Here is a 13,411-nt window from a genome sequence, read left to right as displayed (position 1 = left end):
TTATCTGTAAGTTTAAATGCACAAAAAAGTAATACCCTTAAACACAGTAATAGTGAACTTATATTATTTAGGTGTATGTTTTTTTTTTTAATGTTTTTTTATTTTGATAATACATTTACCTGAAAGTGAGGACATTCTTAGTATTCATAATAATATTAGGATTTTTGAACATAAATGAGTGTGACATCCCTATCGTCCTCCATAGTGAAGAACGTAGAAAATCTCCAACAAGCGGCTTTGGAGGAGTACGGACCTGATCTCCATGTGGCCCTGCGGAGCCGGAGAGAAGAACTCCTGTACCTGAGGAAGCTGACTGAGGTTCTCTTTCCTTATATCCTGCCTCCAAAGGCCACAGACTGCAGGTGAGTGTGTGAAAGCATCATTGATCAGTTAAAGCTGCTGGAGACAATCATTGATTTATCAGATAAAAACACAGCCTCATTGATCAATTAATAAAAGATCAATAAATCAAAGAAAAAAAGATGTAAAAAGTTGTTTGTTTTTTATCTAAACATCCTCTTATTGATATTGTTGGAAAAGTTTCCTGCATTGCATTGTGGGATGTCATTGTGGCGTCTTGTAGACCAGGGGTTTTCCACCTTGGTATGAGGATCCAAGAAACTAAGAATATTTTTTAACAAATTGAGCTAATTTTTGGTTATTTTTACCCTTTTTCTGCAACTACACCAAACTTGCCATATTTTAACCTAATTTCATCACTTTTTTAAAACTTATTTTTGCTCCTTTTAATGCATTTTTGCTACATTACTCCCATTTCTGCCATGCACTTCATCAAATTATAATGTCTTTTCTGCACATTTTTTTTCCATTTTCAAGACATTTTCAGCACTTTTAAACCCTTTCCAACACTTTTTCCACCTAATGTTGCATATGTTGACCAATTATTGTCACTTTTTTAACCTCTTTTCACCACATTTTAAGTTTATTTTTGACAATTTAACCGCATTCCTGATTTGTCATACGCAAATTTGCTAGTTTAAACAAATTTTCCCTGCATTTTTTAAATTTTCCCATGATTTACAACTTTTAACCAATTTCTGTGGTTTTTAAAGTCCCATTTCCTCACCTTTACCATCAAACTTGCCATATTTTAACCTATTTTCATCACTTTTTCTTGCCATGTTTTTGCTCCTTTTAATGCATTTTTGCTACATTTCTCCCATTCCTGCCACTTCTCCATCAAATTTCAATGACTTTTCTGCACATTTTAAACCCTTTCCACCACTTTTTCCACCTAATGTCACATGTTGACCAATTATTGTCACTTTTAACCTCTTTTTATCACATTTTAAGTTTTTTTTTTTTTGCCAATTTAACCACATTCACGATTTGTCATGCTCCATTATTTTCTAATTTTCTCTAGATTTTTAAATTCCATTACCCACAAATTGCAACTTTTTACCCATTTCACCACGTTTTTCATCATTTCTGGTCACTTTTAATCAATTTTATTTGTGATTAAAACTAAGGCTGAACGATTAATTGCATTTGCGATATTATCGCAATATCACAAAACGCGATTTTCTAATCGCAAAGGCTGCAATTTTTTTTTTACTATTTTACATTTTTTTTCTTGTACTGTCCTGTTAAGTGTTTAGGAAGTGCAGTCCACACATTTACATGTTTCATGAAACGTGAAGTTGGTTTAATATGTTGAAGAGGTAAAGCCACAGATTTGTTTGCTTTATTGTTGTAATCTGTGCTTTATATTTTATATTTATTTAAAGTTTAAATAAATCTGAAATGTTTTATTATGAAACAGATTGATTTATTGCTCGTGTTCATTGAAAACTACGTAACAAGTGATCACATATTAAATCGCAATCACACTATTGAGGAAAAAAAAAATCGCAATTAGATTATTTTCCAAAATCATTCAGCCTTAATTAAAACAACGATTTACATGTTTTAAATGACTATATACGATGGTGCAAATAATTAATAATGTTCTTGAATAACAGTGAACATTATTCAGATAAATAAATACATGTGGGTAGAACAATGGACAGTGTTTTTAAGCAGCAATTTCTCCTTTTTACATCTTTTTTCCCCATTTATTGATCTACGAGGCCGACACTATGGATTTATCTGATCAAATGTTATCGTCTCCCGCATCTTTAAGTTGGATTATTCACAGACGACACAGAAGCTTCTTTTTCTCCTCTTTTACTCTGTGATTTCCTGCTGCTGCCGCTGCTGCTGTATCTCTCCGCTCCGCTCAGATCTCTTACTCTGCTGATAAGAGAAGTCATGGCTGGTTCTGTCTTCCTTCCTTCCATGGACTACTTGGCTGATCCTGTGAGTGTAGACGTGTTAAAGACGGGACATTTTCAAAGCCTTCGGCACCTGAAACCTGTTCTAACAATGCATCGCTGTTACTGTAAAGATAACCAGGGAAAAGTAAAAGCATAAAAAAACAATGTTTGTTTCTCATTTTTTTTCAGGACACTGTAAATCATTTATTATTGATATTCATCGACAAAACTCCAGTAAGTATACACTGAACTGTGAACCTTTTTGCTATTCAGTACACTAATATAATATAATTTACGCTATCAGCTGCGGTATAGTAAAGCCAGTTAAATGCTACGTTATTTACTATAGAAATGATTCATTTTGTGCAAAAAAAGACAAACAAAATGACAGAGAAATACACAAAAAAACAGCCAAATTACACAAAATTACTCTTAAAAATACACATTATGAGAACAACAAATACACAAAATTATACAAAGTTGTACAAAACAACAACAAATATACAAAAAAATGACTTAAAAATACACAATATGGCAACAGAAATTGACAAAATTACTTGCAATGCACACAAGATGACTACAATGGTATATTCATATTAGAAGTCGACCAAGATATGGACTTTTTTTCAATATCGGCTAATTTTTTTTAATTTTTCATTTAAAAAATAATTTAGCACTTTAGCGTAGCCAATAAAGGAAAAAAGAAATAACATAAAAAACATCCATTTGGATGTATGAATATAGTAATAATAGCATGTGCATGTGCAATAAAAAGCCGATATAATAGGATAATATATAATAGTGCCTGATCAAAAATCCTTATCCTATTATATCCTTAATAGGATTTTAGTTTTACTTGGTTGTGTATGGGTATATTTAAAATTTAATAAATGTTAAGAGTTCTATTGGTGTATTTAATTTAATTTCTAATATATACATTTATATAATAGGAGTGTTTCAGTTGTCTTTCATAATCAATGTGCTTTAAAAAAAAAAATCAATATCTGTATCGGCCTTTGAAAATCCCATATCGGTCGACCTCTAATTCATATCCAAAGTTTATTAGTATTTATGAATTTAATATCTCACTTCATAACTTTAACACAACAGCCTGAAGAAGCCACAGAACCCACTTCAGCTTTGGTTCCTTTTCTCCAAAAATACTCGGACACTCGCAACAAGAAGGCCTCAGTAAGTGTTTGGTTCGTCTGTACGGAGTCGAATCGAGGCTGTTTTTACTTTTTACATCTAATAAAAAGAGGATTTTCCGTTGCTCATCTATTGTAATTTTTCACTCAGGCGTTAAAGTTAGAACTGAAAGAAATCCGAGAACAACAAGACCTTCTTTTTCGCTTCATGAACTTCCTGAAGCAGGAAGGAGCCGTCCACGTGCTCCAGTTCTGTCTCTCAGTCGGTGAGTTTTTTACACTTTTTAATTCAAAATATATTTTATTTGTAAATTCATTTTCTTTCATAAACCACTTTTGAAGAAATTCCTCCTCTTTTTCACATTGTTTAATTGTTTATATTCAAGCTAACGCTGGGACTTTCAACCGTTAATTACGATTCATTGATTACAGGAAAATATATACAGTATATTCATAATAATACTGATGCAATTTCCAACAAATATTGATCAGCTTCATCAGTTGATCTGTTTATTTCATGCCATGCTTTTTCTTATTTTGATACACAAAAACACGTTCGTTTGAGAAAGTTTACAAAAAAAATCCAGAAATTAATTAAAAAATAAATAAATGTTTACATTTTATTTTATTGTTATTTAGTTTGTGAACAGTGCAAACATATTATTCTTTGTTCATGTTGCACATTATGTTAGCGCTCAGTCATCGAAATAATAATAAACACAATTTTGTTGTTTGAGCTCATTTATTGTGTTCATTGATTTGTTCAAATACCAAAATCCATTTAAATTGGAAAAAAAAATGTTGTGTCAAATATTATGTGATTAATTCCAATTAATCGAGGATAGTTACGGTAATTGCAAAGTCTCTAATTAATTTGACAGTTTTATTCGTGGTAACACCTGAATGAGTTAAGTTTTTTGAAGTTAGATTAACTTAGTATTATTATTATTATTATTATTATTGAGAAAGTTAGATTATGGTAAATATGCTAAATTAGTTTGAAAGTCAATAAGTTAGATTAACACAATTGATTTTATTATGGACTTAATTATTTAATTGTTCTTAAATCATTGTCGTTAAATTTTTCAGTTTTTGCAACTCAATAGTTCATTTTTTTAATCGAGTCCCAACACTAATTCAAACACATTGGCTGAGTTTAAACTCTCTCTGCTTTGCTCTTTTTTCTGCTTTGTTGTTGTTTATTTATTTATTTGAGCAACATAAAAAAAAAACACATTTTATGAACAACACACAACACGTATTCAAAAGTGAAAAGTGTCACAAAATAACATTTCAAACTTCACATTTGGTTTTTCATTATGTAAAAATACTATACAAACATATACAGTGCAAATGCATAATTTTTTTTTATTGTTTATGTTTGTTTGTAACAAAAGTAATCGAAAAAATAAACCAGAATATTTACTTTTTTATCGTTGTTTGTTTGTCACAAAAAGTAATTGAAAAATAAACCGGAATATTTTCTTTTTTATTGTTCATGTTCTTTTGTAACAATAGTGATCAAAATATTTAGTTTTTATCGTTTATGGTCGTTTGTAACAAAAAGCAATGGAAAAAAATAAACTAAAATATTTTGTTTGTTATTGTTTATGTTCGTTTGTAGCAAAAATTTATTGAAAAATAAACCGGAATATTTTCTTTTTTTTTTTTTTTTTATCGTTTATGGTCGTTTGTAACAAAAGTAATTGAAAAAATTAACCAAAATATCCAGTTTTTTATTGTTTATGGTCGTTTGTAACAAAGCTAATTGAAAAAATAAACCAGAATATTTAGTTTTTTATTGTTTATGTTTGTAACGGAAAAATAAATTAGAATATTTTCTTTCTTTTTATTATTATAAATATATAAATTGATGTAAAGAATCTCTTCACTGGTATACTTAATATTCTGATGGTTTTTGTACTTTTCAGAGGAGTTTAACGACAGGATCCTGTGCCCAGAGCTGTCGGATTCAGAGAAAAAGATGCTTCACGTGGAAGTGAAGAAGATCTACGAGACCTACTGTTTAGACGAGAGCATCGATAAGATCCGCTTTGACCCTTTTATCGTAGAGGAAATACGCAACAGTATGCCACACTATTTAAACCTCAGTGATTATCTGCCCTGTGCTGGTTAGCATTAGCATGCATGTTTAACTTACTTCTTTTTCTCCGTGCTGTAGTTGCAGAGGGCCCGTATGCTGAGGTGGTGAAACTACAGACCATGAGATGTTTGTTTGAAGCCTACGAACACGTCCTGTCGCTGCTTGAGAACGTTTTCACCCCCATGTTTTGCCACAGTGACGAGGTTAGCACTTTTTTTTTTTTTTTTTTAGGATATCGCTAATCTGCACGGGTTCTACCAGGGGTCACCAACCTTTGTGAAAGTATGAGCTACTTTATGCGTATCAAAAGCACTTCTTATTAAATACTAAATGTTCGCGCTTTCACTTGAAATAAAGGGTAAGATAATAAGGAAGGCTAACAGTAAAATACTTAAAAATATAGGAAATGTTGAGGTTTCAACATGAAACATGTTATTTCTCCTAATTTATCCAATTGTTTCTTTTTCAATAAATTTTATAGAAAATCACCCTTGATTTAAAAAAAAAAAAAAAAAAAAAAAAAAAAATCCACATATATATGTATATATGTTTATTATCCCCTGCCATGAAGTGGAAGGGGGATATAGGTTTGAACTCTGTGTCAAACGCATTTTAATCCAGGGGCCAAATATGCACCAGTTTTATCTTAAATGGGCCTCAAGAAAAATAAAAAGTGAATTTTCAACATTAATGTAGCCTATTTTGCGCTTTCACATGTAAATGATAATACAGTATGTTAGGCACAGACAATATCCAAACCATAAATGACAAATATTTACTTCCAAATTCCTTCATTTTATGCCAAAATGTTTGGGGGTGAATTTAAAGAAATTTTTGGTGAAATTGTTGGATTAAAAAATAAATAAAATATAGAGTTCCTATTACCACAATTTGTGATTAAAAATGTCTAAAATCATTGTAAGCCCCTGCATATATTGTGGAGTTTAATTTAATTTGTGAATTTACAGGGACTGAGATATTTACCACTGAATTATTTGGTATCATTTACATTGATTCATGTTTTCTCATTTTTTTTATTTTCTATTGTGGGCCACAATGGAGCCATGAGTTTGACACGTGATGTAGTGCGTTGACATTAGATAGTATGGAAAGATTGAGTACATGAGAAATACTCTAATGTATACTATATGGGGTCATTTTTTAAGTATGCACGGTGGGCACACTCGTCATACTCAACCGCCCCATGATGCATTGCGAGTGGAATGTAAAATTGCCCTGGGACCAGCTTTAAGCTAAAAATCAAACATCCCCTTTTCAAAATAAAAGCATCTTTTCTTGTCTTCCATTACTTTTTTTTTTTTTTAACACTTTTGTGAATTGGGCTCTTGTTTTGAAGTTAACAGGAAGTTTGGTCAGTAGCACAATGGAGGGTCTCCAGAAATTTCCATGTGTTTTCACAAGTTTGATGGTTAAAATGAGCACATGTTCACTTAAAATGTTTACGGAACTTTCAAATGTGGAGAATCAACGGAGATGTTTAGCCTCAGTGTGATTCAGGTGTTTGTCGTTGGTTCCAAATGCATCTTGGGAAACTGGAAGTATACATCAGTGGGAACGCTCATCACCCTGATAATACTTATAGTATAATATACTGTATATAGTAGACAGTGTATACTCATTGAGTTTGTAGTGTATAGTACATTGTATACTCGACCTTGTGAACTCGGTTGCACTAGATTCTCTTTCGACCTCTTACCATCTGCCTTGTCATCAATACCAGACGTGCAGCTGGCCAATGAGCCGAGGCTGGCGCTGTGCCAAGTCGGATTTCACCCCTCGAAGGCATTTTCATTGAATGTGACTGAGTAAAGCTGAGCTCGGCCATTGTTCACAGCAGGCCACGGCCCTGCATGAGGAACGTTGTTAGAAATGTGGCTGCATTTGTGTTTCTGAACCTAAATAATGAAAAAACAAAGAACAACATAAAATAAGACGTAAAACATTGCAAAATTAATCCAAAACGTCACAATAACCAACAATTCCTTGACGTGTGTTTTCTGTGTGCACTGGAAAAAATAAATAGTCTGACCAACTTGTGGTAATTGAATTTTTTCAAGTGGTAACATCTAAATGAGTTGAGTCAGCGTTTTTCAACCTTGGGGTTGATGGGGTCACCTGGAAATAAAATTGCGTCGCCTGAAATGTCTAGTCATAATGTTTATTTATCTATTTTGCATACATAAAACAAAAAAACTATACATAATAGCACAGATACAGTATATACATACAGTGCAGGAAGTTCAATGAGGCATAACATACACTACATTTTTCCGCGGTCTTCCTAAACGTGGCTTTTTTTTTAACAGTGTAAGTTGTTAAAAAGTTTTCTATTTTGTCACAGAAAATGCTGATAAATGAACAATATTCCAAAGTTTGTTGAATAAATAGAATTCCAGTCTTGTAAGATTGTTGCACATGTTAATTTTCAATCCTTTCTCTGCAGTACTTCCGTCAGCTTCTGAGAGGGGCGGAGTCCCCAGCGAGGAATTCCAAGATGAGCAGGTACATATTGTAACTGTATTTATGTTTTTTTTATTTCTGTGTTTTACTCCATACTTTTATATAAATCTAATAGAATTGAAATGAATCACTAAACTTACCTCCTCAATCTCATTTACCTGCTGTGGCACTGGGACTCACTATAACCATTCAAAAAGAAGCCATGACTTAAATCAACAAATATCCTTTATTTATTTAAAGCTGCTGGAGGGGATAGTTTTTATTTTATTTTTATATCATATAAAGACATAATATAGGCCTCATCGGATTAGTTGATCCAAAAAAAAGATGTAAATTGTTGAAATTGTCGCTCAAAAGTTTGTTTTAATCTCCGCTGTAAAAACTCTCTTATTGACATTGTTGGGAAAGTTTCGTGCATTGCATTGTGGGAAGTGGAGTCCTGACTCGGCCGGATTCGGATCTTTCCGCGTGAACCCCAAAATAATCACCTGTCATTGTTTTGCCACAACTTTATTTGTTTATTTATTTATTTATTTTTATTTATTTATTTATTATGATTATTTATTTCAAGCTGGGCATTAAAACAAACACTTTTTATGTGTCTCACCAGAAAAACGTACCGCGGGGTAAGACGTCATACTTATACTGTGCGTACAACATAAATACAGAATACACATAAATAGTTAGACCTCACTTTCAGCTAAAATACCAGAAATGTGAGAAAACACATGAAATCACAGTAAAAATCAAGTAAAAACACTTCCCAAGGTGCATCTCCAACCTAAAATGTAAAAAAAAAAAAAATACAGTCATTCTTTTTAACAAGGTGTGTTGAATAGGAATCAGATAAACACACAGAAAAAAGTTAGAGCTTTCATATTTCTTTTTTTTTCAAGCAAAAAGTGCAATTAACAATCTGTAGTCAATATCAAAATACAAAAAAATTTATTTTATCATCTTTCATATTTTACATACTTGATACACGTCTTGGGAGTGATAAAAATAATAATAATATTTAACAGAACAAAGTTCAATTGTTGTTTTAATCATCTTTTGTTTTATATGATGTATTTTTCATATAATTTTATATTATTTTTATATAATATATATATAATATTATTGTCTGGGCGCTTTGGGATGGGGAGGGGCTCACGGCAACACAATGGCGTCTTTGCAGAAAATAATTAATTCTTTTTCAAAAATGTTTTTTGGAACAATTATGTGAAATTGAATAATTTCTCACGGCGCACCAGACGCTCTCTCACAGCACAGTGGTTGAAAAACCCTGGTCTACAGGACTTTACATCCCATAATGTCAATGATTTCCTCCAGCAGCTTCAATGTTGGTGCTTTCAACCTGATTTAATTTAGAAAATCACAGACGAGCCACGTAAAGAAATGTAATAATTGAGAAAGTAATTCATTTTTGTTTTTAATTATTCCACAAAAAAAAATGAAAGTACATATGCCTTTTAATTATTTGTTACAAATGTTGCTTTTCTGCAGTTTATCCTGACTGAAGGTAAAAAGTGAAAACATATTATGTTTAAGGTGTGAAAAATCTTATTTAAAATCAAAGGACGTGATCTTGTAGCTTATTTTATTTTAGTCAAATTTCTAAAAACAAGTCCGTGACCCACTTTTGGGTCCCGACTCATGAATTGAATCCTCTATTAGTGCAACTTAAACCCCCGACTTTCCTCTCATGTTGGGATTTTGCCTGACATAATACCTTTTTAAAGATGCTTTTTCACTCTGTTAAACTCCATTAAACTCATTACAAAGTGGACTTAGCATGTGCTAGCTGCCTTGTGTATGATCTCAAACCCTTGTGCATATTGTTCCAGAACTAGCGTCAGTTTGGATGACATCCGGTGAGTATGAAACATTACCGGTGGCTGCGCACAAAATAATAAGTCACTGAATGGCCTCCTTTACTTCCTAAATATTATTAACTCGAGCCGTGCGCTGTGAACTTTTTAAATCTGCAATTATTTTTTGGTGTGAATGAACCCAAGCTGTTAATAAGACTGGAGATGGAAACCAGTCACCCAGTGATAATCTCATTTAATATGTATTATTAAAAAACACTTTTTGTTTTTTGGCATTTAATGTCAATGCTAGTCATCCATGTAGATGTTTTTTATTGGCTTTGTTGCAACACGATTATAAATAGATTAGATTAATACTATGGATTGGTTTGCAATATTAAAAATTATGTATTAAATAATATGTTATGGTCTCATGTATTGATCTCTTGACATGTTTTGACTCTCTACTGCCAGTCTTCTTCAGAGGCGTCTGCCAATCGCTTTGATGTGGTTTTTAGATATGACAAAAAAAAAACAAATAAATAGAAGGAAAAGGCCAGTTTTGTTCAATAAAATTCCTAATGATCAAAAACTACAATTACAAAAAGATATAAGAAGTACATGCAATCCAACTTGTATTAGTAGATATTAAAACTGAACTTCTTTCAGCAATAAAAGCAAAAGCTTTTTGGTTTGTGTTCCTTTTTTTTCTGCAAACTGCTGAGGTTTGCGGCCTACTTTTGCATCCCGACCCAGACGTTAAGAACCTCTGTTCTCAGGAAATTTACTTTGATCTCCTGACGTGTTTCGATTTCCAACTGTCAGTCTCCCTCAGAGGCATCTGCGAATCGCTTTGATGTGTCTTTTGGGGAGTGGCGAACTTGACACGCCCCCTGACGCCCGATTGTCTCTGGAGAAGAGAGTTCCATGTTGGTCACGCCCAAAAATGACACATAACAACACATCAAAGCAATCAGCAGACACCTCTGAGGAAGACTGGCGGTTGACAGTCGAAACGTGTCAGGAGACATCCTGAAAAAAGTTGTCTTGAATACATGAAACCTTAATGAAAGAAGACGAAAAGAACACGCTGGAATTATTACACGGAAGTCATGGACACATCAAAGTGATCAGCACACAAACACATCAGGAGATCAAAGTAAATTTGACTGAATAAATGAAACCTAAACATATTAATTTAAAAAAGAAGACAAAATGAACTTGCTGGAATTAAAAAATATATAGTTTAAAAAAGACTGTTCTAAAAGAAAAAAAACCATTAAAAAAAATTCATCAACAAAATTAAAAATATATGTTTTTTATGAGTCAAATCCTATCAGATGTTCACAATCGTCCCAAAGGAAAACCAGAAACGCCTCCATCCATACCTGCCACTGAGAATCCCTCTGCCTGTGTGTGTGTGTGTGTGTGTGTGTGTGTCCCGTGACTCCATTTGTGTGTATCTCTGACTGTGTCGCCACCATTGCTGCCTGCCCTGGTATGATCCATGGTCCTCCTCCTCCTCCTCCTCCTCCTTCCTCTTTGCGACCTTGTTCTGCTTGAATAGTTCCTGGGACTGGAGCCCCGAGTCTCCGTCCTCGCTCTTCACCGCCTCCGGCAGCTCTTCACCCGCATCTTTTAACTCCCTCCATGCCCAGTCCACGTTCACAAACTTTCCATACGGCTCCCTTTCCCACCGCCACTCATCACCAAAGTAAGTCAGGGTCCACCTGTGTGTGTGTGTCGCCAGTGGCCCCGTGTGACGTCCCGCTTTTCCTTTTATCCCCTTGTGACCGGTCGTTGCATGTTAAAACCGATGCATGGTTACACTATGTCACCTTCCCTTTCTCAAATATAGTTGATAAAGTAACCGTTGCAACATTTTATGGTGTTAAGCTTGTGTGAATGTATTTTTCATTTAAGCATTCACTCCTTAGAGCAGTGGTTCTCAACCTTTTCAGCCTGCGATCCCCAAAATAAAGGTTCCATAAACCGGGGACCCCCACTGTACCTGAAGGTTGTTGAACACAGACATGAACATTGAAGAACAGTCATGTGGAGAGAGGGTCATTGGGTCAACAAATGCGACATGAGGTGGGGAAAATGTCTTGAAAGTGAAAAAAATGTGCAGCAAAGAAGAATATGACAAATTTGGTATATTTGCCGAAAAATAAGAAAAAATGGCCTCAAATTATTCAGAAAATATTTTTGCAGCCCATCCATAAATCTAGCAAAATGATGGTCCATTGTATATGAATCTGTGATAACCACATTTATTTATTTATCTGAATAATCTCCAATTTTATCCAGGAAGTTTATTATTATTTGCGCCATTGTATGAAGTCATTTTAAAGATGTAAATCCTTGTTTACAAGGATTTACATCTTTAACAAAAAAAGTAACAAAAAAATGGTGAAAAAGGTGGTGAAATGGGATTTTAAAAACCACAGAAATTGATTAAAAGTTGTAAATTAAAATGGCCAAAAAAGTGGTAAAAAGGGTTAAAAATGTCATCTCTGATCATCTGGCTATCACCATGGACCTCCACCTCCCCACCCTCCATCCCGAGGACAAGCGAACCATTTCTTTTAGAAATCTGAAATCCATCTCTCCTCATGATTTTTCCACTTCTCTTCTTAACCTCCTGTCTGCCTCCCCTCCCCCGCTCTCTGACGACCCCACTGATCTTGTAAGTCATTACAACAATTTCCTCTCCTCCTGTCCCGAACCAACTTGCCCCCCTCCAAAACCAAATCAGTCTCATTTACGCACTCTGCCCCCTGGTACTGCACCGACCTCCCATCTCTCAAATCACTTCTCAAAATTCTCCTGATTCATATTTTCTTCTGTACTTGTTGTTTTTATGCTGTAAAGTGTCTTTGAATGTCTCGAAAAGCACTTTTAAATAAAATGTATTATTATTATTATTATTATTATTAATATTGGAAAAATGTGTTTAAACTGGCAAATAATGGGCATGACAAATTGTGAATGTGGTTAAATTGGAAAAAACAAGCATACAATGTGGTGCAAAGAGGCTAAAAGTGACAATAATGGGTCAACATATGGTTTATTAACTGGGAAAAGTAGTGGAAAGGGTTTAAGTGCTGAAAATATCTTGAAAGTGAAAAAAATGTGCAGAAAAGTCATTGAAATTTGATAGAGAAGTGGCAGAAATGGGAGTAATGTAGCAAAAATGCATTTAAAGGAGCAAAAATATGGCAAGAAAAAGTGATGAAAATAATAATAATGGGCTGAAATTGTTTAAAAAATATTCTTACGTTTCTTGAAGGCATTGGCGACCTCCCTCCCAGTGTCTCATGACCTCAAATGGTGTCCTAACCCCAAGGTTGAGAACCCCTGCCTTAGAATACCTGTGTATGTGTGGTTGGCTGGTAATTTTTTTTTTTTTTTTTAATCTTTAAATCCCATGATTCCCCCTGAAAAGCTCAACATTTATCCATGAACTCACCACTGGCTGCTTTTTGTTATTTCCGCTTTTGGCCCTGAAGTGTATTTCACTGTAAAAGACAACAGTGAAAGTGTGGTTTGGTGACCAACTCTCCTCTCTATATTGTGTAAATCCATGAC

At 33.7% G+C, this 13,411-nt stretch overlaps 1 protein-coding gene across 5 annotated transcripts in view; it reads left to right on the top strand.

Annotated features, from left to right (window-relative positions):
* The window catches only part of LOC114456907 (sorting nexin-14-like), a 31,751-nt gene that overhangs the window by 3,342 nt on the left and 14,998 nt on the right, over nucleotides 1-13,411 (top strand). For 2 of the 5 annotated variants that reach the window (XM_028438967.1, XM_028438968.1), the window contains 10 exons: nucleotides 206-362; nucleotides 2,244-2,319; nucleotides 2,466-2,510; nucleotides 3,387-3,467; nucleotides 3,576-3,690; nucleotides 5,356-5,511; nucleotides 5,607-5,731; nucleotides 7,993-8,051; nucleotides 9,857-9,883; nucleotides 11,388-11,534. In XM_028438967.1, the coding sequence (XP_028294768.1) occupies nucleotides 206-362; nucleotides 2,244-2,319; nucleotides 2,466-2,510; nucleotides 3,387-3,467; nucleotides 3,576-3,690; nucleotides 5,356-5,511; nucleotides 5,607-5,731; nucleotides 7,993-8,051; nucleotides 9,857-9,883; nucleotides 11,388-11,534 (988 nt within the window). The remainder of the gene's footprint in view (nucleotides 1-205; nucleotides 363-2,243; nucleotides 2,320-2,465; nucleotides 2,511-3,386; nucleotides 3,468-3,575; nucleotides 3,691-5,355; nucleotides 5,512-5,606; nucleotides 5,732-7,992; nucleotides 8,052-9,856; nucleotides 9,884-11,387; nucleotides 11,535-13,411) is intronic. The other 3 variants (XM_028438969.1, XM_028438970.1, XM_028438971.1) reach the window with 3 other exon arrangements.

The sequence above is a fragment of the Gouania willdenowi genome, chromosome 22 (genome assembly GCF_900634775.1).
Source record: "Gouania willdenowi chromosome 22, fGouWil2.1, whole genome shotgun sequence".
NCBI lineage: Eukaryota > Metazoa > Chordata > Actinopteri > Blenniiformes > Gobiesocidae > Gouania > Gouania willdenowi.
The sequence above is the reverse complement of the archived record's forward strand: the minus strand, read 5'-3'. Positions and strand labels throughout refer to the sequence as shown.